Genomic DNA, 26,061 nt, shown 5'->3' with positions numbered 1-26,061 from the left:
CAAGACACTCTACGACGGTCTAGACACTTGGACTTCAACTGGAACCAAGACTGCATCAAGGAAGGCTCCCGCTGGTACTGGTTTTGCTGTTCAAGTCTTCTGTCTAGTCTGTGTCTGTGCTTCGCACAGGTTCTCCAGAAGACCTGTGGGCATCAAGGACAGCCGAAGAAATCTCCCTTGGAGTGAAGGAGTCACTCCCCTGCACCTGCAGGCACCTCAACAAAGCTGACCTGTCTGCTGCCCCTGTCGTCCTATGGCATTTCAGAGGCTCAGCAACAAAGGTAGGAGTTCTGTTGCTCTCCAGAGGCCAGACCAATCTTCCCTGAAATTTGGAGGATAGTGTCCCTTGTCAGAGCCGCTGGGACCAAACTGGTCCCTGTTCACAAAGTCAACTTGCTGTTGCCAAGGCTTGTTGGCTCTGCATTCTAGAGACCTTCGGACTACAAAAAGCTCCAGCCTCCAGCACCTTTTCCCTCGAAGATCAGTGTCCTCACTGCATCCCTTGCAAAGGGGGCTTCCATCTTTGGTGAGCTGCCTGAGGTCCTCTTGCGACTCCTGTGCCTTCAGGCTGTAGGTTCTCTAGGGTCTTTTCCTGCTTTGGTGGGCAACTCTGCTTGCTCGGGCCTGCTCTAACTCTCCTGTACTTGGTGAGCTCCTTGGCCCTTGCTGATCCCAACGGTTGCATCTCGTCTTCCACACCAGTTGCAGCTCCCAAGGCTTGTTGGTGCTCCTGCCTGACACCTTACTCCTTACCTGGATCCTTACTCGGCCAGGTCTCGCATGCTGAAGGTTGGTGTTCCGCAGTGCTTTGCCCTGAGTCAGACCTTGTTTAATATCTACCTTGCACCAATGGCTACGATGGTAGAATCCTTAGGGGATAAAAATTGCGTCCTACGCTGATGACACCCTGTTGTTCACATGGAACAACAATGAGCCCTGCCAAGTTAATTAGTACCTGCCTTTCAGAGGTATTAGGGTGGCTGGCTATGAACCAGCTGAAATGTAATGAGGGAAAGACTGAGCTACTTTTCCTTGGCAGGGATGCAGAAACGCCGCTGCAGTCCTTCTGGCCACTAGACGCTTCCACCCCGTAATAAAAAAAATCAGGCAGTGAAAAACTTGGGCTTTAAGTTTGACAACCAGCTGCTATGTCACACCCAAGTAAACTAAGTAGTGGGCACCTGTTTTGCCCTCCTGCGTCTTCAGAAATTTTTGATCCGTCTGTGGCTGCCAGACAACAGCTGATCCAAGCCCTGATCATATCTCGTCTGGATTACGGGAACGGCCTCTATTTGGTCATGCCCAGGTATCTGTTGGACAGGCTTCACCTTGTCCAGAATGCAGCGGCCCAAACTATCTTTGAGCTCCCCCGGAATGCTCACATGTCTAACCTTCTGAGGAGTCTCCACTGGCTTCCAGTGAGGAAAATAATCATCTTTAAGACTACTTGTGACTCAGAAAGCCTTATACGGGATGGGTCCTGGCTACCTTAAACACAGGATCTCGTTCTATGTCCCACTGAGAAATCTCTGCTCTTCTAACCTCTTCCTAGCCAGCACTCCACACATTAAAAAGGGCAGGTTGGGGCCCTTTCCTTCCTTGGCCCATCCCTATGGAACAAACTGCCCCCGACCTTCAGAAGCATTACATTTATGCCCTTGTTTCGGAAAAAGCTGAAAACATGGCTTTTCTCCAGCTCATAATCTCCCCCATACCCCACTGGCACCTTTCGGCATCCAGCGCCAGGACACTCCTTGGAGTAGCAGCTGCGCTTTACAAATACCCCCACATAGACAGACCGACCACCTAGACACCGACATCCGACATGGGGCAGCTCTTGCACATCTCCTGGTCTTCCTCAGCATCGCCTGGTCCCCACAGCTGCAGCAACAAGGTCCTTGTCAACTTTGAGTTCCCTGCCAAGGGTGTTCATTGTGCTTCCGTGCCTCCTGGTCACCTCAGAGTGGCATAGACTCCGCCCCCTCTGCTTCCAGGATTCTCTCTTAAAGAATCCACCCTTGGATTCCACCGGGCATCTTCAGAAACTTCGAGAGGCCTTTTCTCCAAAATCTTCCATTTTCATCTATGCGAGGTTCCGACGTCACTTCGCCCCTATGCACCCGGCTTCCCTGGTGCAGGTAACCTGGTTCCTGGGGCATCCATGGGTGGGGTAGCTCTCCAACCTTCTGTCCTTCAAAGAGTATCTTCGGGGTCCTCTGGGAAGGGTCCTTTTAAACTGCAACTACGACCTCAATAGACTTCCATTGGCCACGCGGCTGTGTTTCCACTCAGTACACAGCGTCCATGGGGTTCCTGGGTACTTACCTTGGGTAGTTCCTTGTTCTCCCAGCTCCCCTGAATCTTTTGGTCCAAGTCCCGTTCTTCCTTGCAGTTCACATTCAACTTTTTTAGTATATGGTTTGGTCTTCCCCTGAAGACCAGTGTACATTTGTGCTATTTACCCGATTTCTTTTGAGTATTTTCATGTGCATTGTTGATATCTCTGGGTAGGAGATATACCAATGTGTTAGTGACTGTGTTGTGAAATAAACAGACTTACGTTTATAAACACTGTGTGGTTCTTTTTCATCTAAATCTACACTGTCAATTAAATGTGGTAAAACATGATGCTTTACGCTCCTTCAAGATAGACCTGAAGACTGCTCTCCACAGCTACCACTTTGAGCGCCTAAGGTTATCAAACCCACTAAAATCACAAGGGTTGCCTGGATTACATCATTCCTTTAAGTTTACACCATATACTAAGCCAGTCTCCTACGAGGAGTCATCTGTCCGATGTTACATTTTGCCGCCATTGGAGAAAATGTCTGAACCTACCTCCCACAGGGTGGACATGTGCCACTAGGGGCAAATTAAAATGGTTTGAAGGCTGCTGCTGTAGAAGCAGGGGACTGGGAATTTTGTTTCACCTAGTGGCCTGGACATGGTCTGCTTGAACACCCATCCCTGACAGGACTGGGGTGTCTGTTGTGGGGGGACAGTGGGCCTTGGAGCTACCGGTACGGCAAACCTCTGGAGTAGCCCTGAAAGGTACGAAACTGCTGAGGAATTGGTCTAGCAGGAGATGAGAGGTCCAAGGAAAGCTCCGTGGCCCGGCTTTCTTTACAGCCTTCCAAGGCAGAATCAGCCTTCTCCCCAAACAGGCGAGACCAGTCAAAAGGCATATCAACAAGTGATGCCTGAACGTCTGCAGAGAAGCTCATGGATCTCAACTATGCATGACACCAAAGCATCAAGCTAGTTCCAACTTCACTGCTCAAGTAATCTGTTGTGTCAAGTCTAGACTGGATGACATTTAGCCACATTCTCACCATACTGGATGTTTGAGACATGGAGGCCTGAAATATTTTCTCAGAGAACGTGGTAATATTGTCCTAGCAAACAGCTGCTACAGACAGATGCCCGGGCAAGGCTGGCCAGTGTAAACATGTGTTTCCAAAATGCCTCAAAATTCTTAGACTGTCAGCCTAGGGGTGTTGTAGGTAAAGAACTGGGATTTATCCTGCTGGTGGAAGCTTGAACCTCAAATCTTTCTGGCATGGAGCGTTGTGTCAGGAAATCAGGGTCACCGATCTGTGGCATCTGGCTATCTGTGTGCTCACCGGTGGGCAGGAACAAGGCTTAAATCTAAATGCCCAGTTTTATGTCAGTCAGGGCCTCATTAAATGACAACAGAAGTTCAGAAGAATTATGTCCAGGTTGTAGAACTTCAATCAGATACTTTGTCTTGGTCTCTACAGTAGGAAGTTGTAAATCCAATACCTCAGCCGTGAGACTCATCAACACACAAGAGAAGCACTAGATGGATAGCAAGAGAGAGAGAGAGAGAGAAGCAATTCTCTTTCCTTGTGACTTCTCAGGCAGAGTGGCAGGACAGGGACAAATCCCACTTAGCCTTCTTGTGCTTTCACTTCGACTTATCGGGAAACTTTGATTGCTAACAGGATCGGTCGCAAGAACGGCCACAAGGCAGGAGCAATTCTGAGCTCTCAAATTAGAGCATGACTTGTGCCATTTCGTACGGTGTTCTGCGACATATAGCTTTGCTTCTTCATGTTACAGAATCGCCTTTGGATTCATGAAGGCACACTCTTCGCATGACCTATAGTCCAGCTCCAAACCAAAATATAAGACACATAACTCATGCGGGTCTGTCACAGTCATTGGTTTGCAACTGCCCCAAAAAGATTTTCAACCCTGCAGTTTTTGGAAAGGACTTACACAATGGTTTTCAGAAAAATGTTAAGAGAAAAAAAATTCATCAACCGACTAGAAAAAAGTGGGCGTAAGCTCCAGATCTGTGTGGAAAGATAAGAACTGAAGTTGGCATGTAGGGGAGGTGCTTATATGTGGCTCTGTCACTTTGGGGGTGGAATGAAGGAGACGCGTGGGCGCACACAGCACAACCTTCCAGTACACAGGAGCTAAGCAGTTTTAAATGTTCGCTATCCAGGTGAGGAATCTACAGTTAGAAGTATCAATCAGAAACAGCATTACTGAAGGTACAATCCTTATAACTGCAGATCCTTCATGATGGAAGTGATATTACAGCAGCTCACAAAGGTGGAGGGCCTGAGGAATGGACGGAGGTTAGAAAGTCTCAGGACTAACAAGGCAAAATGACCTTCCTGTTGGGCTTGGCAGTCAAGGCAGTAGTGTTTTGTCAATATGTGTCTCAGTCTAGTAAATATCCATAAGCAGCATTGCCTTGTCAATGTTCTTGGATTTGGTGGAAGGGGTCCAGAGGTCTTCTAAGGGTTCCCTTTTAGCTAGTGCATAGCAGAGTGTAATGCTGCAGATTATCTACCTGAACAGTCCTCTTTTGCACCACCTACCCTTTCTTAATCAAGTTAACCTCACAGAGCGGATTTACACAACGGTCTTTTGTGCGGTCAATGTAGCAATTCAAAGGTCAAGTTAAGTGGAAACTTTTAGGCACGTGCTGGAGCGGCTCGAGTCCACAGCACTTATTTGTCTGGGAAGAAAGTGGTGTAAGGTGGTTACACGGAGTGTCTCTTGTTCACTGATATGGTATACAAAAGTGATGGCGATAAGAAAGACAGTTTTGATTGTTAGAGCAATTGTACAAAAGCTCAAATAGCAAACACAGGGATTGTCAGAGCTAGATTTCGGTCCCATTGAGGCAAGATAAACGGTCTTGCAGGGAATATATGCATCAGGCAGTTCAGAAGATGCCCCACCCCCCACAAAATAAATACCAGCAACAATCAAAGAAAAAACAATTACGGGCTCAACATCCACAGATCTTAAGTATAATTTTGGGCCCTTTGACAGCTCTAGTTGCAGCTCACCTGGATGCCTTTACTTAATGATTTAGACCCTAGTCTTATAACCCGCAACTCAGCCACCCCAAAAAATGTAGCATTCGTGGTGGGCATCACCAGGCAATACAAGTCGATCTCTACAATGACATGCATACCTGGAACAAAAACATTTACCCAGTCACTTTATCTTTGACTCCAAATCAGCCATTGGCCCGAGACGACAATGTTAATTTCTTTCATGGTATTTTGATTTTGGATCTGTGCTGTCCTCCTCAGACTGTGCGACTTGTTCAGTGCTTTGAGACCACCTTGGACAGTGAGGATATGGTGGACTTAATCCATCGGAAGTATATCCCCCTTCTTAAGAGCTTTCACTACAGGTTTGAGTAATTTCTATTTTTTTCTAATGTGGATTGGGCAAGATCTTGCAGCACGATCAGTCTGCCTTCTCAAAATAAGACAAGCGATACCTTTATTTTCTTTACTGCTGCTCTTGCTATCACTTCCTTTTACAGGTAGGAGGACAGTTTCACCACAATGAGGCCCCCTCTTTATCAAGGCCTACCTCTATTTGCTCGCTCTCCATTTAGTTTGCCAGTACCGGTCTACACTACCCCCCAAACTTCTTTACAGACATGCACCGCATCCAGCTCACTTGAGATTCTTCCAAAAACAGGGACGAGGCGTTTACCCTCTTTGTTATATTTCAGAGGCAAAGGATCATGAGGGATATTACCCAGAGCATTCCAAATTGTGTTCCTCCAGGATTCTCATCCTTAGAATAAGTAACGAAACAAGAATTTCTCCACTCTGGCAGGAACCTCAAGTCAGAACATATGGGTTCATGCTCCCTCAGCTCATGCGACCTGTTGTAGGGATCGGTGGTGGGAGAAGAGTTCCCTCTTTCATCTTCTCCAACCCATGCTGTTCAACTACATTCCATGACATTACATTTATGCACCCCCCCTGCCCTCAACCCAGGACTGACCTCCTAAAAACATCTCCAAGCTCACTGCTAAACGTTTAAGAGTTAAATTACCAACAATTACCATGGGGCTGTAGGTGGTTTGGACAGGGGTAAGGGCAACTCCCACAGCCTTCGAACAGGTGCCATGGTCAAGTCCAGGGATCACTATCCATCAGTCTTGTTCTGCTCTACTGTCCACCTCCTAAAAGCTGGTTACTGTGCCCAGGGATTATGATCAGATTATCGGTTTTGGGGTTAGGCTACTCTGATGCCTCAAGGGGATACAACCTCCATACTGAGGTCCAGGCCAAGCTTCCTCCCTTTATAGTTTAACCATCCATGGCGGTTTACACTAGGAATGAAGATTACAATAAGAATCATATACTTCTATCGCCCTATATCCCTGCTCGATTCAACTGTTAAAATCGTGGGTAGGGTTATCTTAGACAGGCTGCAGTCATGGGCAGATGAGCATAAGATCATTAGCGACCTGCAATATGGTTTCAGAGAAGGGGTAGGGACAGTAGACCAAGGACTTAATTTATTCATATTACTGGAAAAGTATACCAAAGCAAAGGGTGGGAGTTTTGTTTTTAACCTTTGCGGACTTAACTTCTGCCTTTGACTGGTTTAACCACAGTAAATTACGGTCAATTGTAATACGATTGGGAGTAGAGGATAACATCATTTGTTTTTTAAGGGAGCTGTACAATGGGGCTAGGGCAACAATCAGATATGGCTTGAATGGAGAGTGCACTACAATGTTTAACATTGCGAGGGGAGTAAGACAAGGATGCGTCCTCGCCCCGTTTTTATTCTTAATCTATATCAACGATTTAGAGGATATCTTGTTGAGGGATTGTATAGATATGCCTACGGCATCACAATGTCGTACCGGCACTAATCTACGCTGATGATGCCGTTCTGATGGCAAGGACCCCCGTAGCAATGCAATCCATGATTACTTCCTTTTCCACCTTCATGACCGGTTTGGATCTGAAGGTGAATTGTACCAAAACCTTTGCTATGAACTGTGGCACTAAAACAAAACAGAGGAAAAAAATTATGTTTATAGATTCTAATTCATTAGATCACATCTCTACCTTTCCTTATTTAGGAATCCTGTTTGACTGCACAGGCCAGGGGAATATTGCAGTCAAGGGGAGAAATATGTTGTTTACCAAATCTATAATGGCCCTTAAACTTTTTAGCAAAAATATGGGAAAGAAACCAGTTAGAGCTTTTGCGCATCTACAAAACTAGTTGTGTGGCAGTGGCAACCTATGGTGCGGGAATTTGGGGCATTTCAAATGTAACTAGTTTACAGTTGACAGAGAATAGCTTTCTGAAATATCTCCTAACCACGCCTGAGAGTACATCCACCCATAACTGCCACGCTGAACTTGGTATGTTATATATTGAGGATATCATTAGAATCCAGCCGATTCTTTTGTGGCACAGGGTTTGGACCACAAATGAGTGTCATTTGAACCGTCTCATACTGGAGGACGCCCTAAAATTGGAGGGTGCTCATCGAATGAAATGGTTGAGATACATCGAAAGCTTTTGTGGTTATATTAATCACCCCGAATTTTATGATGATCCCGAGTCAATGGTGAAAATCCCGAGAAAGGAATTGAAAAGGCTATGTATCATGTATCTTGTGAATTTAAGAGATCAAACTGAGTTGACTAAAAAAACAGTGATGTCTCATCAACTGACCTTAACCTCGCAGGCTATACAACCATACCTAACCCTGTGGTTGACGGAACATGAAAGGTTTTTGCTGGTACGTTTTAGATTTGGGATTCTTTTTAGAACACTGAGTTTTCCTGTTAACAATGACTGTTCAGCTGGAATAAGCAAATGCCCCTCTGACGATATATCCACCCAATCGGATATTCATATTTTATTCTTTTGTAAATATTATTCAGTACCCAGGGAAAGGTGGATCAAGCCAATTTTAAAGTATATGAATTTTAGACAGTGCCGCCCTGCCTTTCTGGCAATTCGGAAAATTGAAGACATTTTCACGGTAGCATCTGTCTCTGTATTTCTTAGAAACGTTTTTTATTCAAGGAAATCGATAATGTTTTAAAGGTATTGAGTCTATGCGTTTTTAATAACCTATATATACCTCACCTGTTTTTACATTGTGTAAATTATGTTTAATATGTGTCTTATGTACTTTTATGGTTATCATTGTTTTATAACCGAATAAAGTCTTTGAACTGAACATATACTTCTTTGACAAGCATAAAAACTAAAAAGGATTGCTATACCTGTTCTAAGTGCACCTTCCTGCTACAAAGACCCCGTACTGTTGTATGACAAATGTTACGATAGTTAATTTTAACATTTTTAATGCAAACATATGGTTGTCTACCACTTTTTACTTTAGTGGTATATGCTTGCAATAAAAATGTCATGAAATGTAACCACTGCACCAACTGCCAGACCTTTTTCTTTGCCAGTGCTTGTTTCAGGTTTGAATTGTAGTCCGATGACCATGGAATCTAGTCATCTGCAAAATTGGATAAACAAGGAGTGTGTCTCCTTTGCTACCCTGATGGAGGCTGCTGTGCTGGAAAGAACAAACACAGCCTTTATAGGTATATCCATTCAGGAGATCAGATGGAGTTTGGTTTGTGGCTATAATAAAGCCATCAAATTGATCTTTTGAAAGATTAATACTAGAGAGATCACCACAGTTAGTTATAGGCAATGAGAGAAAAAGGCCCCGAGTTTATTTACATTTTATTACATGTGTACTATATTTACTCTTTTCAAAACGTTTCAGACCAAAGACTTCTCCTGGCCTAAACTAAAGTCTATATTTTAATCCCAAAACGATTGTACCAATTTTCTCATTATGACTGCATTTCTTGTTGAATACAAAGTGCCCCAATAAGTAAATAACAAAAGCTAACTCACCTGAACCGCCTGTGGTAAACCTCCACAATCGGCCATCTGCAAAGCAAACAGACAATATTTTACATTATATTTATCTTTGTGAAATTGATAACCACATAATAAAATAACCTACCCAAATCTATGTGACCAAAATGAGCTGGAGAGGAGTTAGCGGGCATTGTCCACACACAAACCATTCAGTGTTGTGAGATAAATTCCAATGCCTGTAATAGCAGAAGCTCCAGTTTGTGAGTAAATATGGGCACAAATTTCGCACAGCAGTAATTACCTCACATGTACAATATTCTCAAGAGGACATTCTCTGGAAAAACCAGGGAAAATTGTCCAGGAGAAAGTGGGTGGAAAATATATGAAATATGCAGCTTCTGATCTGCAAACACAGACAACTGAATGTTAAGCCTCATTCCGATCAGAACTCACAAAAGACTACTAACCGTACTTGTTAAATATAGCCAGTTAACTGTAATGGACATGTCACGTAGCATAGGTAACGCTCTTTCTAATAGATACTTTAACTTTAAATTCCTCATCTTTAGACCCTCCCCAAAGCCCAAGACTGGTTCCGAACGTTACTAGAGCAGTGCTCCTAGTGAGCAGCCAGGTGGCACCATGCGGCTCCGCCACGGCAGTGACTGAGCAGAGCAACACATAAGCACCACCTCTGTGCACCAATGTCACTTTCTTGCTCGACTATTTCTTGGTCCTTGGAAGTAGAGCACAAAATTGGAAGTAGAATGCAGATCTCTAATTTGAGCCCTTTTTAGATGGTAAAAATAGAACACTCCACAGAACGCGGAGGTGGGAGGACAGTGAGGAGCCTGCGGTAAGATACCAGTATTTCCTGCTTAAAATCGGGTGATGAGGTTCCCCACAATGCACAGGAACCCTTGCAGTAGCTCCTTTGAATCATTGATAAGGTCCTTGCTGCCAGAATTAGACGGGATGTATACCCCCCTACCCACAAGAACCCACGGGTATGTGGCTTTGACACCTCACCGGTACCCTCCTTTTGTCCTGAAGACCCGCAGGCTGAGGCCCCCACCCACCCTTGAGCCCCAAGTTGGGTCGAAACGTCGACGCCCATCTATACCCTACCTGGACCACGGTTTTTTAAAAAAAAGTGCCACACAAGAATTCAATTGTGTACTGTACAATGAAATGAATGATATCTAATTGAAAGTAAATGTGGCCAGGTCGAAATAAGACTGAGATTGTATGATCAGTCAAGCAAAAACTGTCAATTGTCCCTCTATCCCTACTCTTGGAATTTTCTATTCACCCTTTCATCACCAGAACACTCTTTTTGCACGTTCCTAGAATGTAACCTGTTCCTTGTACCTTTAACTGTCCAGTAAACAGGTTATTGTGATCTTGAAATATGATGGAATTAAAAAACCTCTTGAAAATATATTTTCCTTGGTTGTTGCACCATTAGCAGAGTGAATGTATTAACACAGTGAGCCGAAAAGCGTTGAGGCTCAAAAGGTTATTACAAATATTGATTGTAGGATTATGTTTCAATCATTTGTGATCTAGGTTTAGGACCACTGTTTTTCATACCATATTGAACCCAGGTCCACGACCGTTCTTGGGTAACCCCATTTTGATTATGGCAAAGTGGACAAGCAGGATGCATGAGGCTAAAAAGACAAGAGGCCTCAGCGCCGCTCTTACCAAGATCTAAGGCTGAGGCTGAAACATCAGTATTATAGCCCAATTGTCTGACTTGTTGCGCCAGAAGAAAGGCCATTAACTGCACCATGTCCAAAATAGCTACTATAAATGGAAGCCCCTTTGAATAAGACAAATTTGACTGGCTTGTTGATCGAGAACCCTAACTATGTCACGAAGATTGCCACTGTCTGGAGGTGGTCAACAACTGAGTGTGTCAAGTCCGCCTTCAACAGCCAGTTGTCAAGGTGAAGTAAAACTTGCATCCCCAAATCTCAAAAGATATGTGTTCAGTGCTATAACTTTCGTAAACACACGAGGGGTGCTGGTATGGCATGAGGGAAGCACAGGAAACTGAAAATGTTCCTGGCTGACCTTAAACTATTGGTAACGTCTGTGGGAGGGCAGGAGGGGAAACATGCAAGTACGAGCCATGCAGGTTCAGTACAAGCATCCGGTCGCCTTGATTCAGGGCAGACAGAATTTGGGCCAGTGTGAGTATTTTGAATTTGCCCTTCTGCTGGAAGGCATTCAGAGAGCAAAGATCTAATAGGACGAAGGCGTATGACCTTCTGCAAAAGAAAGTAGCATGAATAACAACCTGACCCTATTTCCAAGGCTGGCACCCGCTCCATGAACAGTGTGGCAGGGGTTGAAAAACCCAAAGAACGTGCTGTGGCCCAGCTTTCCTTGCAGCATTCTAGGGCAGAATAAACTTTTTCGCAGACAGGTGGGATCAATCAAAAGTCACATCAATAAGGAATGCCTGCATATCTCATGAATAACCTGTGGAACGCATCTACGTATGGTGACAGCATCAGACTAGTGCTGACTGTTCACACAAAGCAATCAGGAGTATCCAAACCAGCAAATATCACACATTTGGCTGCATTTTGACCATCTTGAATGGTTTTAGCCAAGGAGGCCCTAAATTCTACTTGAACTGCCAGCAAGATCTTGCTACCCATGTCCCATGGGGGTGTGTGTGATGTGAGTGTGTGTGATGCGAGTATGAGAGGGTGTGAGTGTGTGAGAGAGAGTGTGTGTGTAAAACAGCATATTAGTTTGACCGCGTTGTGTGACCTGAAGGCTAGGCTGACTGAAGTGAACATTTGTTTAATCAAATGCCCTAATCCATTTTGACTCCCTGTGGGGGTGGGGGGTGTCGTGAGAACTAAAATTAGTATTCATCTAGCTGGTGGAAGCTTGGAACACCAAACTCTCAGGCGAAGGAAAGTTGTTGCATACGAAAATCAGGGTTACCAGGCATGGGTCTGTGGAGCCTGGTTACCGGTGGGCAAAAGCAATGCTTAGTCAAAGTACTCATAAATGTGTCAGTTTGGGCTTGTTGAATGGGAGTAAGTGTTCAAAGGAACAGGCCCAGGTTGCAGAACTTCTGCAAGGACATTTGTCTTAACTTCAAACTAAGGTAGTAGAAGGACCAGGACATCAGCACAAAGTTTAACTACCACAACAAGGGACGCACTCTTCCGCTGGTGGCCCAAGGAGAGGAAATCAACCCTGTATCAGGAGCGGGTCAAGTGCACTGGCATCATGTAAAGCCACTTATAAACTGTCATAATAACATGGAGATAAACCATCCACATCATCACCACTGTCATATCGGAGTGGTGGTAAACTCTGGCCAGAATAGAAACCAAAAAGCTGAAGGAACTACTGAAGACCACTCCGAGGTAGTGGAATTGTACTGTCTGAAAACAGCTGTATGGAAAGCTGATGCACTTTAGTGAAGTTTGAGTGCTACCTTGGTTGGTGTTAAGAAGCTTTCACTCAGGATTGGAAGCAGGAGTTGGCAGTGGTTCCCCCTCTGGCGTGACATTGATGAAAGAGGACCTGGAGCAGGTCTTGGACAGGGCCGGACTGCCTGTAGTGGGCACCGGGCATTTCCCCGATAAGCGGGAGGGGTAAATGCCAGTTTTGTTACAGGGGGCTGGTTTTGCAGCAGTGCTGCAATATCAGCTCTATGTAACAAAGTCGGCACCGGAGTCAATGCAGAAGTTAAGACAGCTTCCAGGGGCTCAGATGGTACAGAGGACAGATTAGCCAAAGAGAACTTGACTAGAGGCCCCTGCAGATACTTGGGGTCTAATGACACCAGAGGGAGTTGGAAGTGTACCAAAAATACAGTGCATGGCCTCCTCAGAGCCCTCAATCTGCTGCAGTGTTGGCAACTGTCAGGGGAACGTGGGGTGCATTGGAGTCACCTGCGGGATGAGCTTCTCAATCAGGGAAAGATCTGGAGTGAGATAACCTGGTGACTATTCTTTACATAGAATGTGTCAGGATAGGGTAGAGTCCTGCTTTGCTTTCTTGTGTTTACTCTTAGATTTGGACTTTGACTTAAAGGATGACTTTGACCTTGAAGACCTGTCATAATATCGGCCTTGAGTGAGAACGGGTCTGCACCCTCGACTTGGAGGGACTTTCTTTTTTTTTAGATTTTTACCGACGTACCGCTTTGATTAATTTCCCGGATCACCTCTGCATGCACAAGAGCACACTCATAGCGCAACTTGGAGTTGTGCCCTGAGCCCACACCATAGGCATACCTCATGTGTGTTCATTACAGACACCTGTTTGACTGCCAGAGCATTGTTTGAACTGTTCAGTTTTAGGTGGGGACATCGTTCATTTGAATACTGGTTTCAATATGGAAAAAGTCGCTAATACTGACGAAAAAGGATGAAGGGCACTGGATAAGCATTCCAGGGTGCAGAAAAACAAACTCATCAGCGCTCAGGGCTGGCCTTTATATGCAGCTCCACTCCATCAATGTCGGGGAAGAACTAAACCAACAAGGAGTCAGTACGGCACAACCTAGCAGCACATGGGACCTCTGCTATGAAGCCTTTCTAGATCTAGTCTACCGTCTGAAGATTATTCTAAAGTTGAAAAATCTAGAGTAAGTTGCATCAATCAGAAGCAGCCTGATCGGCAAAATATAAAGACAAGCTGGAAACTTGCACGGTCTCTTTACAGAGCCAACAGCTTCCATATCCCAACATGTCTTGTACCGGAAGTGGTCTGTCAGCCTCTGAGGAGCCATGTCAATTTTTACCGTAATAAATTCTCACCACTGAAAAACAGAGAAAGGAAGGAGGGAGGGTTGTTCATAGGTTCAATTAAAATTTCCAACACCACCAAGCAAGGATTACAAGCGACTAACTTTCCATTCAGCATCATAGGATCTTCATTGATCGTAAAACATGGAGAACAGCAAACTTAGTCCCAAAAACAGATTGTTGCATGATAAAGTGGCAGAGAGAACAAGTAACTTCAAATACTGGGAAAAGGCAACCCACAATGGATTTTACAGGCAGATTTACAAGCTACTGTGCATGGTCTTGAATCTGAATCTCAACAGTAAATCTTGGTGAAGGTGTGACCAGACTACTCCAGGAAGCTGCTTTACAACATCTGACACAGGGACATTTCTCAACCAAGCAGCAGTCACTGATTTTCCCCTAGTCTATTAGGCTCTGGGTTTGCCAGGCAAAGTCTTGTTAGCTAACAGCACAAAATGCAACAAGTATTGTCAATGCCAATAGGTCTTGCCTATGCAAGAGCTATTGGCTTTGCAATTTTGTTGTAGTCATGTTGCACATCAGGTGTTGAGTTTAGTGGAGTGCTGCAGAGTGCAGTGGCATAGAGTACAGTTATGCTGAGCAGAGTGCTGTAGAGTACTTTGGCATAGAGTGCAGTAGTGCAGAGCAGAGAGGTGCGGTGTAGAGATCAGTGGAGAAGAGTGGAGTGAAGCAGAGTATGGTGATGTAGAGTGGAGTAGAGTGCAGTGGCATAGAATGCAGTAGTGCAGAGTGGCATAGAGTTCAGTGGTGCAGAGTCCGTAGCGTGTAGAGATGTAGGGTGTATTGGCATAGAGTGGTGTAGAGTGCAGTGGCATGGAGGACAGTGGTGCAAAATAGAGTGCAATCATGCAGAGTGCAGTGACGAGTAGAAGGTAGTGGCGTGTAGTGGCTTAGAGTAGACTGGAGTAGAGAGCATTGGTGTAGAGTGTTGCTGAGTATAGTGGTGTAGAGTGCAGCAGCATAGAATTCAGAGGCGAACAATATGTTGTAGAATGCAGTGGCATGGATTACGGTGGTATATAGAAGAGTGCAGTGGTGTGGAGCACAGTGGTGCAGAGTAGAGTGGCGTGAAGTGCTGCAGAGTGCAGTCGCATAGAGTGCAGTGATGCTAAGCAGAGTAATATAGAGTACTTTGACAGAGTGCAGAGTAGGGTTGTGTAGAGTTCAGTGGCAGAAAGTGCAGTGTTGCAGACTGGAGTGCAGTGGAGTAAAGTGGCATTGAGTGCAGTGGTGTAGAGTGCTGCAGCGCAGATTGTTGCAGCGTAGAGGGGAAAACAAATGGTGTAGAGTGGAGCAGATTGTTTCAGAGTAGTGCGATTTAGCATGGAGTGGTGCAGGGTAGAGTAGTGGCGTAGAGTAAAGTGGTATAGAGTGCAATGGCTTTGAGTGCTGTGGTGCAGTGCAGATTAGAGTAGAATGCAGTGGATTGGCAGAGTGTGCAGAGAAGTAGAGTGGAGTGGTAGAGTAGAGTGCATTGGTGTACTGTATTGGAATAGAATGCAGTGTTGCAAATTGGGGTTTAGGGGAGTGGCCTAGACTGAATGGTGTAGATTGCAGTAGCGAAGAGTGCACTGGCGTAGAGTGGTGCAGAGTAGATAAGGGGCACAGAGTGCACTGGCGTAGAGTGGAGCAGAGTAGATTAGAGAGGCATAGAGTGCAGTGGCGTGGAGTGGTACAGAGTAGAGTGCAAGTGTAGCGGTGTGGTGTAAAGCAGAGTAGTGAGCAGCAGTGTGGAGTGGTGCAGAGTGGAGTGGAATAGAGTGGAATATGCATAGTGTGGTAGCACCCTGACGTTACAGACAACATATTTTTAATAGAAATGACCATTACATTTCTACAGGCATGCAGTTTTACTAATAAAACTATACAGCGCACAAACAATGTGTGGAAATGGCATCACCTAGTGTACTGATTTGTTTTGATCACGTTAAAGTATTTGCTTTCACCACTTCAGAATTTAAAAAATTTACTTCACTTGTGCTTTCCTAATTCTGATATATTCTGAAATACTTGCAGTTTATTTAAATTTTACTGTGGGCTAGGAAAAAACCTTTCCTACCACCAGTATCCAGCAAGATTGTCACAAACCCTCTCACATTTGAAGTCCGAGAAATAAAAGTAAACACCAAGCTCCCTCAGAAGTGGAGCCTGATATTAGACCTCTGTTTCTGAATGCACATAAATGTGACAAGATAACAAGATTTACAGGCCTGTTTACAGAAAGGAGCACTCATGGAAGAAAACAAGGGACTTGGAGTGATAAGGTTTTGCTCCTTGGGAGGGAAGACTGGAACTGAAAAGCCTAAAACAAATAAAGCAAGCAAATAGTAACCAGTAAACGTGAGTTATAAACTACAAAGCCAGTAGTAAGCAACGTGCAGAATGCATTCCCAGGGAAGCTTTCTGAATGTCCAGGATCCCTTCAGCAAACCAGACAGCTGTGGGGTCTGGTGGATTTCGACCTAAAAAACTATCTGGAGAAGAACTGCTTGGAAGTGGCTAGTCCTATGCAAAAAGGACCATATTTAACAAAACGTTGGCTGGATTTCCTGAAATCCTTTGTGATTTCTAGGGAAAACTGGAGAACTTGCTTTACACCCAAGATAATGTGGTTATCGCTCGGTCAGAATGAAAGGATTACTGAAGAAAATTGTCAAGGAGACTGACTGATTTAAATTAAAATCAAAATCCACATTTGGCACCAAGGTAAGATGTGTTCTAATTACCATATTGGAATGGGAAATGGTGCACGTCTCTACCACTGGAAAATCCTGATCACTTCCTCTATATGCTGATGCAATGGCCATTAAAAAGGCTGTTTTCCATGAAAGATATTCCCAATGACGCATTATGCTTACATGTAGTCTCAAACAGAGGAACCATCAATCTAGACTTATTTAGCTCTTAAGATGGAGAAGGCTCCCCCTCTGCAGACTGTTTCTTGGCCAGAGTGTGGCAAGCTTAAGAGGGATACTCACCTCAAGGTCCTCTTCTGTGCTGCCTTACATTTCTTTACTAAGAACCAAACAAAAATCTAATTAGCCACACCATGGACCTTGGTACAATCAATGTAAAAGCTGGAGGTCAGTTACTTCAGATCGCAGAGACAATCACTGAAACTGGTTTGGGTTCTTGGCTTAAATATACAGGTTCTTAATCAAGTGATTTTTATTTTTAATAAGCCTTGCAGCAGAAAGTTTCATGGTTGCAAGAAACTTCTTTATCCTCTTCCTCAAGCTCTGCAAAGCCTGTAACCAAGGGAAACAAAAGTCTGGGTGAGGCACGCAGCTGTAGTGCCTTCAGCTTCGAGGCTCGCAGGGGTTTCAATAGAAAATAGAATTCCGATGCACCCTGGACCAGCGCATTTTAAATGGTGATAACTTTTCATGACCTTGATAAGCAGCACATTTGCTACGATGATGTATATGAAGTAGAAACATCTGTTCTGGACCCAATGCATTGTTGGTAAGCATGGATGGAGAAAAACATCTTCCTTTTGAGCCGCAGACAAACAAATTCTTCTTTATGTTATTTGGTGGAGAAGCAGAAATGAGTAAATATGGAATGGGCATATATGGAAGATCTTGCAGTCTAAAGGGTGCAGGAGCCTTTGCCCAACAGACATCTTCCTGATTCATGGCACCAAAGTACGCCTCGGGACATTCATGGTTTGTGGCAGAAGAATTAGTTTGAAGGGCTGCTTGGAGAGGACCTCACAGGAATATTCATCACAGGAGGTGTTGAGGTCAAAGGTGACGAGACCATTTGTCCAGTAGGAGATAGAGACCCCTGTCAACATACAACGCCTCCACATTCTTGATAATAAATAATGAGATGGAGAACAATAAATGTTTTGACATTGTTTTGATTTTAAACTGAAGTGTGTACCCAGAATTTATTACAACAGACAATTATATGATTTTTCGTTGACATCCATCCCATGCCTGAGGCTGTTGGTGTGCATGTCAGGACAGTACTGTTCTTAGACAATCTTCAACGTCAATTGGGAGTCCTGAGAATGGCAAGAATTATCTGAGTGATGCCAATGGCAATGACTCTTCTCCTCTCAGTAACTTCCTCTAAGAGTGTCCTTGTGAGCAGAAGACGTGGTTGGAATGAAGGGAGACATTTCTTGGCAGTCAAGCAATGGTATTTTCTTTCCACCTTAGCTTAATTTGTCATGGAATCTTTTCCAGGTCTTTTAAAGCTTGCTTTGCCATTTATTTGCACAATTCCCTCTGCTTCACTGAATATGAGCAAGGTTACCAAACCACTCACTTTATATGGGTCAAAAGTTGTTTTATTCCTTCCACCGGACGGGCACTTCAGTAAAAGGTGGAAATGCCTCAGCCATGTTAAAATGTCAAGTGTAACATACTTTGAAATTGTGAGGTAAGCACTTCACAGAATGAATGACAAAAACCATGGAGTGTTACGAGATCCTCTCAGAATGAATAGGAAAAATAAATAAAAAAAAGCTGAGGATATCGGGCAACTGCCAGTACAAGACGTCCAGAGATCTGGAAGCTGCTCATTCCGTAAAGAGAGTACCTGTTTTTGAGGTTCTTTTTATGTTCTGCCTGTCAAGTGACTATTTTTCCTCAATTCCCCCCCCCCCCCACTGTTCAATTTTACCCTTGTAACCTTAGGGCTCTCATGTGCAGTAGTAGGAATGAGCTGGTGTTGCAGTATTGTCTTATGTATAAAAGAAAGTTACTTACCTTCAGTTATTTGGTAGAGACAGTCTAGCCACAGATTCCTTAACTTGTGAATTTTTCCCAGGCGTCAGACTGGATCCCTATCTTTTTTTTTTTAGCAGCAGCCCCTCTGCGGGCCGGTAGGTGGCGTTGAGCGACTTCGTGTCGAAGACCACCTCAAACTTCACAGGAGTCCATATAAGACACCCTCCAACACGCCAACATCAGTTTCTGTGACCAGATTCTGCCCTAACACGCGGATCCACCATAGAATTCGGTTGAGGAAACAGTGTGCCAAAAAAGGATAAAAGCATTTTTGTTAGCAATAGTTACACAGTCTTTAAGAAAGACATGGTAATACACAGACAAAGGGCCTGTTTGGAAGACAAACCAGACCATAATGCAAACAGAATGAGGAGAGTGACCACTAATAAGAGAAACCAGGGTCTTCGAAGGTGTGTAACTAATGCTACAATCCGTTCGTAGAGCTGGGGGATGGGCAGACGTTAAGGAAACCGCGGCTAGACTGTGTCAAATGAGCAAATTACTTACCCTCGGTAACAAATTATCTGGAAGAGACATCTAGCTGCAGATTCCTTCACTTTTTAATTAAAACCATAGCCATTGCCGAAGGTGGGTCTGGGTCTGAACTGATCCCACCAAAAGTTGTCGAAGAAAACTAGCCGGTCTAAAGTAAAATAAAAGACCGGACTTTCATAAGAAGTTACACTATCTCAACATTACCACTATGGCAAGAACCACCGAGAAGATGAGGAAGAAAAAGCCCTGAAAATCACAGAAAAACGTGATTATGACAATGAAACACTTTGTCAGAGAACCACAGTGAAAGTTATACTAAACATCCAAATGTGATGACCTATGGACAGCTGGAATCTGGATGCCCATTAGCAAAAGCAAATGTAACTGAACTCTAGCCCCTTTTACCAGCTTAATTTTATACTAGGGAAGACCTATTCTGAGAAAACAAAGGATATCCCGAACACATCCACACCGAAGTAAGCATGGATTAATGCATGCACCAGAAATTGAGGACCGCTCAAGAACAAGTACTGAATAAAATGGAACACGCCTGAGGTGGGAGGGTAATGCTACACTGAGTTGGGTGAAGAATGTAGCTGGGGGGACAGAAAAGCAGAGGCTCCCATGGGGCATGCACCAGGCACCGCTGTGAGGCGATAGTTGTGTTCCATTGCTTAACTATCCATCTATGCCGCCCGGCCCCCGGGATGTGGGCTGAATGGCTGTGTGCGTTGCTAAACCGAAGAATATGACCGGAGATTGTAGGGGGTGCCGGTTGCCCCGATGGTTATGTTGCTGAAAATGTTGCAATAAAAAACATGTTTTAAAAAAAAAAAAAAAGAATAAAATGGAACACTTGTCCTAGAAACAAATATGCAAAGGTAGTGTGAAGACCACCAGGATCACACTAAGTGTGGACTCCAAAAAGTGGAAAAGAGCAAGAGCATAAACAATACCATACAAAGGTAGCACTAGAGCAAAAAGAGAGAGAGGGAAGGTACATCTATACAGGATATGCTCAAACTTGCTTTAAAATTGCAATTGTACACAAGATTGACAATCTTACACGTGTCAAAAAGATACAAAATCATACATAAAGACGCACATATGTATATAGCACCACTACATAGATATATATATATATATATATATATATATACACACATACATACATACAGTCATGTATTTGTAAACATCCCAATTTCGAACTGAAGTCACCATCATACGGATGTCAAAACAAGTAGGCTGGAAGTGAATAATCAGGAACAGAAATCCAAAACAATTGGTAAAGAGAAAGACAATACACCCTAACAAAAAATCCCAATGGTGAAGCACTCAGCCAACCAAGAGCCACAACTGAGGCTGCAAAGACTGTAAGCCTGAAGACCACAGGAAAAGAAACGGAGAAAATAAGGATATCACTTGGCCTAAAGAGGACATGGTGCAGGGGAAAAAACAATATTGGAAATCTCAGCAAAATATATCCATTCCGTTTATTTAACATAAGCTGACTGAAAATTAGAGTAAAGAATTAAATATTTAATAAGTGGAGATGCCAGAGAATGAACCTGTTCGTCGACATGCAAAACTTGTACTCCACCAAGCCACTTCCCCTATTTGACTGCAATAGGTGGTCATATTTTCACAGGAACAAAACCAAACAAAAAGCCAATCCACTGATAAGATACAAGCTAAAGAAGAGCTAAAATTGTTTATTAGAGGAAAAATTGTTGTATATAAGCAGAAAACGTGAAAACCACAGGAAATAGAAGGGCAGTAATCCAACAGTCCTTGGTGTACCCTGGTATATAGGTAAAAACATCTTCCAGAAAGAAGTGCAACCCATAACAGAATGGGACACAGTCCCAAAAATAACCCCTAATGGTGGAATATTAAGACACCTGAAAGAGTGCAATAAAATATTTCCCCGGACATAAACCTGCAAGAAATAGCCAAGTCATAAGAACACCCAAATCCAAGAAGATGGAAGAGAACATTGTGGGATCTAGTAGTAATAAACAAAGGAGTTCACCCAAAATGGATGAAACCATTATGTGACATACGGAACTACCAGAAAATAACGCAGCAACGCTGTGGCCACATGTACGCACAACTCCAACAAAAAGAGGAGTACACATATGGAAAGTCTTTGGTTGCATAGATGAACCATCAGCGGAACATTGATATCAGTGTCAGGCCAGATGTGGTGACCCCCACAGACTAATACTTGCTAAAGCATAGCAAATGGAAAAAAAAGATTGCTAAACAAATGCACAAAGAAAACCCCAGCTGAACTGAACTATCAGTGATGCCACTACGAAGACTGAAGATAAGAGTCATGCTCTCTATTGACAACTAAAGATGCCCAAAGGATATCCCGTGAGGATAAGGTAGGGAAAGAGATTCATCGTCCGAGGAATCATATGCAATAAGTTATGTATATACATATATAATCCCCTAAGGGTAACAAAGAGGTGGTCCCTACAAGGGATATGAAAGGAAATGTATATAAAGCTAATAAGCATACTGAAAAATGCTCCATCAGGAGCAGGGACACAGGTAATCCCTCATACCATCTGAAAAAAGATCTCTTGAACATGGAGCACATCCTCAGAGAACAACAACCTATACAATTGGCACTAAACCCATGTAGGGTTCAGGAAGAAAGAACCTATCCTTGACAGTGTTAAACAATAATACCTGTAGAAAACAACATCACACTCGGATGTGCCAATAAATGAACAGTAAAGACACTACCAAAATTGGTCATATTTTGTAGGAAATCAAAGGCCAACTTGCCTCACGCAACCTAGTAATGGAAAGAGGTAGTCTGAAATAAAGACAAAACTAAGGCTCCGCACCGCCTCCACTGTTGCGAAAACGCTGCAGAGCTGAATTCGCCTGTGCCCCAAATGGAGGAGTACCACCAAAGAGCATTCCAACCAGTGCCTGTTGAACTGCCTCTGAGAACCCAGAGCGTGGAGATGGAGCACTACCGAGGAGACCAAAGGCCTAGCGACCAAATCAGTGGTATCCATTCCACAATGTATTCAAAGTTTGCCGCCTGCTGCCCATCAAGTTGCAAGGGTGGCATGACTCTCCTCCGGAATGGATGGTAATAGGTCTGCCAATGAATTCCACAAAGCATGGGTAAAATGAGGAAGGATAAAAACTGGTGGACGCAAAAATGTATCTGCCACAACTATCCAGTCGTTTAGCCTCCCTATCTGGAGGGGTAGGCGGAACAGAACCAATATTTTGTGCAGTCAAAGCAGTCTAAACAACAAAGCTTTTAGGTGTAGAGTGTTTCATAAGAGAGGCTGGGTCTTCAAGGGCCGGACGTTGTCTATGAGAAATAGAATGCTCAATGTGAGGGCCCATATTGGGTTTGGCCCAGGCCCCAACAAGATGCCAGATAAAACTCCGCAGTGAGGAAGCACTGACTCTTCAGACTGACTCTGGTGCAAAATGTCCAACAATGGGTCCCTGTACACAGGCACAGGTGGAAGTGGCACTTTTAAAACCTCAGCAACTCGCTTGAACAGGTCTGCAAATGAGGAGCTTACCTCTGAAGCTAACCCAGGAGGAGATGGGACAGAGGCTGGAGATGATTACAATACACTCGTATTTCCCAGCTCAAAGACCCAACTGGTGCCCAATGGGGTTGGTCTTCCAACATTTACTATTCTTCTGTGTAAAGTGAACTGTGTGACAATCGTGTTGAGACCAGTTCACATGTCAAGTACATTACAGTTAGGTCCAGTGAATTTTTCATGTTACTAAACCTGTCGAGCCCTGATATGTATTTGAACCGGTTGTTGATCTGGTTAAATCTTTTGGCTCTAAATGTTATTCGTATGCTGATGGCACTAGATTCCCCACCTTAAGCATGATCATGCTGATGACTTTGGAAACTGCCTACTGAAGATCCAACATTGAATGAACAAGAACACCTTCAAAATTCATTCTGAAAATTAATTTCCAGTGGCGGCTAAACCTCTGCAATTTCTTAAAACTGGCAGTTGTGCTTGGTAAATCCCAAGTTCCTGCTGCTCAGACAAAAACACCAAGATACATTCATTTTGAAAAATTGAAGAGGTTTGCAGTTCCACTGAAATACAATTTGAATATAACATTTAACACACTTGCCTCCGGTCTGTTCAACTTAAGGGGCTTGCTTTTCCAGACAATGTTCTTCCTGTATGGATTGCCAGCAAGGTTGTCAGACTAAGTAGTACTGTAGTTTACGTCTGCGTGGGTACTTAGCCTTTCATATCAGTGACCAGGTGCCAGGTCTCTAAATTTATAATTATATAGTCAGACTCTAGCGGTTGCCAATACTAAAAGTTCTTTTTGCAGATTTATCTGACGGAATGCACCCCTTAAGTGGTCGCAGGGCTCTAGAGGCCAGCAGAATGCTTAGTTTGCCACCTAACCTTTTTTCCTAAAGTGATTGCTGTGTAAAGGCTACTGCAGGAAGACTCTTCATTATGTAGCTCCCTTTATAACATCATTCGGTGAGGCTTGATGTTAAAGTCTCCACAGACCACTACAATGTTAGATCTGGTCCTCCATCTGATGTCAGGCATATACGCTTCCACTTCCTACCAGACATTAATAATGCTCAACTCATTTTCATTGTGGTTCCCTGTAATTATTATTATTTGTTATTATTACTTGAATTTGTAGGGCGCAATCGAATCATCCCCAAGGGCATCTCTCGGCGCCTGGGTGGCAGACAAGGCAATTCGGAGAGTGGTGGTTAATAACAGAACATCCAAGTTTTAAGAAGTTTCTTGAACTGACTGAGATTGGGACAGGCACGTATGTTCTCTGGCAGTCTGTTCCAGTGGAAGAGGGCTAGATGTGAGAAGGGGCGGCCGCCCATTCTGACTCTCCTGACTCTCAGGGTGCAGAGCAGCTGTCAGTCGCTCGATCTCAGTTGGCGGGCAGGGATGTATGGTTTTAGCTTCTTCATTAGATAAACTGGACTCTTCCCCTGGCGTGATTTAAACACCAGACACAAGAGCTTGAATTCTGCTCTTTTCCTGACAGGCAGCCAGTGCAACTGTCTTAAGAGGGGTGCCAACGGGGTACAGGCAGGCTGACTGAGGGCCAGACTCACGGCTGTATTTTTGACAAACTGCAGCCTGGAAAGTAAATCTTCCCTAATCGCTACCAATAGGGAGTTTCCGTACTCTAGTCTGCTAACTAGAAGTGCCTGTATAAGGGCTTTTCTGGCCAAGAGAGGGATCCAAGGAAAGATTTACTCAGCATTCGCATCCGGCCAAAGCAGGTGCCCGAGATAGTTTTCACATGCTCCTCCATGGAGAGTGTCATCAATTATGACACCCAGATTCTTTGCCCACTTTTTGGGTGTAGGATGTTCACCAAGCTACGGAGGCCACCAATCTGAGGCCCAAAGCTCCTCTGCTTTTCCAAAAAGCAGGATCTCCGTTTTATTGGAGTTGAGCTGTAGATAGTTCACGGTCATCCATGTGGCTATTTTTCACATGCAGTTCTTAAACTTTTCTCTGGTCAACGCGGGATCTGTCTCAACAGTGACGATCACTTGAGTATCATCCGCGTATGAGATTGTTTCGAATCCACAGGATCTAATGATTGTGGCCAGAGAAGATACAGATGTTGAATAAGGTGGGGCTTAAGATGGAACCTTGGGGGACCCCCTTGTCAGCAGCCATGGTCTGATGTACACGTTGTGTTCTGTTGGCCAGGAAGCTTTTGAGACATTTTAACGCTATTCCTCTGTAAGAAGGTAGACATTAAATATAGCAAGTAACCACTCATCTTTTATTATCCTTGAATGTTAAATATTTACTTTGTGCCAGTCTGTATATTTGTCTGACGTTGGGCGAGGCCCAGAAAGTTAAACTCCCTTTTGGTCTACCTTAATTTGGTTGATTGATCGAATGCTTTTTGTAGTGAATCCATCAAATCCAATCTAATCTGTGCTCAAGTTTCTTGGCAACAGCAAGTGTTCTGTCATTTCACAAAGGAAACCCAATTTGTTGTCTTATTTTTAGATCTATGATGCTCCAGCTCAATACTGTTGCACATATCACAGTTGATATGTGCAGAGTATGATTCTATTGGAGGATATTTGGGAGCCCGAAAGGGTACGGGTAGCCAAGACGAGTTATCATTGATAGTCTGATAGATGTTTGGAGGCATCCTAATTGTGGGTTTCAATGGCAATCAATCTCCCCTTAGCATGATGAATTTCAATCTTAGTTTTTGTAAATCTCCATTTTCAAGGTAATTGGGAGTAGGGAAACACGCTGATCTATTGACAATTTGAGTAATATATGGCCCACGTTTTGAATGGCAATCATTTGAATCATCCATGTTATTCAAATAAAATTCAGCTCTTCATGGGGCTGGAATCAGGCAGCAATGGTCTAGGACACATTTGTGTGGCGCACCCCAGCTGCCACCTGCCTGACCGAAGATAACGACACCTGAATCTCCCAACCTGGGGGGCTGCACGACAGATGGAAATGCAGGAGCCCTAGCTGTAGCTTCTGCACCCTCGCTCTGCTTTAGGTGGAGCCATCGGGATTGATCATGGTGAGCTTGCCAACCAAGCAAGAGGCTAAAACCAAGACAGTGGTTATGTTTGCTTGAAAGCACAGGGGCTGAGCCTCGTTGGGGAGGGTGTGGAGGACCAAGATGATTTCAGCATCAAGAGAAGTGTGCTGGCTGACCCCACTACAACTTTGCTTACCTTTCTGTAGGAATGCCAGATGCAGATTGACTGGAATGGAGTGACTGGGGCTGCCGGAGCTGACTGATAGACGAAACTCGGGGGGCCAGATGGG

The 26,061-nt window shown here is 44.1% G+C and overlaps 1 protein-coding gene across 3 annotated transcripts in view; it reads right to left on the bottom strand.

Annotated features, from left to right (window-relative positions):
- NDRG3 (NDRG family member 3) overlaps window positions 1–26,061 on the bottom strand; it is a 589,772-nt gene that overhangs the window by 115,751 nt on the left and 447,960 nt on the right. For all 3 annotated transcript variants that reach the window (XM_085619018.1, XM_085619019.1, XM_085619020.1), the window contains exon 14: window positions 9,208–9,243. In XM_085619018.1, coding sequence (XP_085475144.1) covers window positions 9,208–9,243 — 36 coding nt within the window. The remainder of the gene's footprint in view (window positions 1–9,207; window positions 9,244–26,061) is intronic.

This window comes from Triturus cristatus, chromosome 7 (assembly GCF_964204655.1).
Source record: "Triturus cristatus chromosome 7, aTriCri1.1, whole genome shotgun sequence".
Lineage (NCBI taxonomy): Eukaryota > Metazoa > Chordata > Amphibia > Caudata > Salamandridae > Triturus > Triturus cristatus.
The sequence above is the reverse complement of the archived record's forward strand: the minus strand, read 5'-3'. Positions and strand labels throughout refer to the sequence as shown.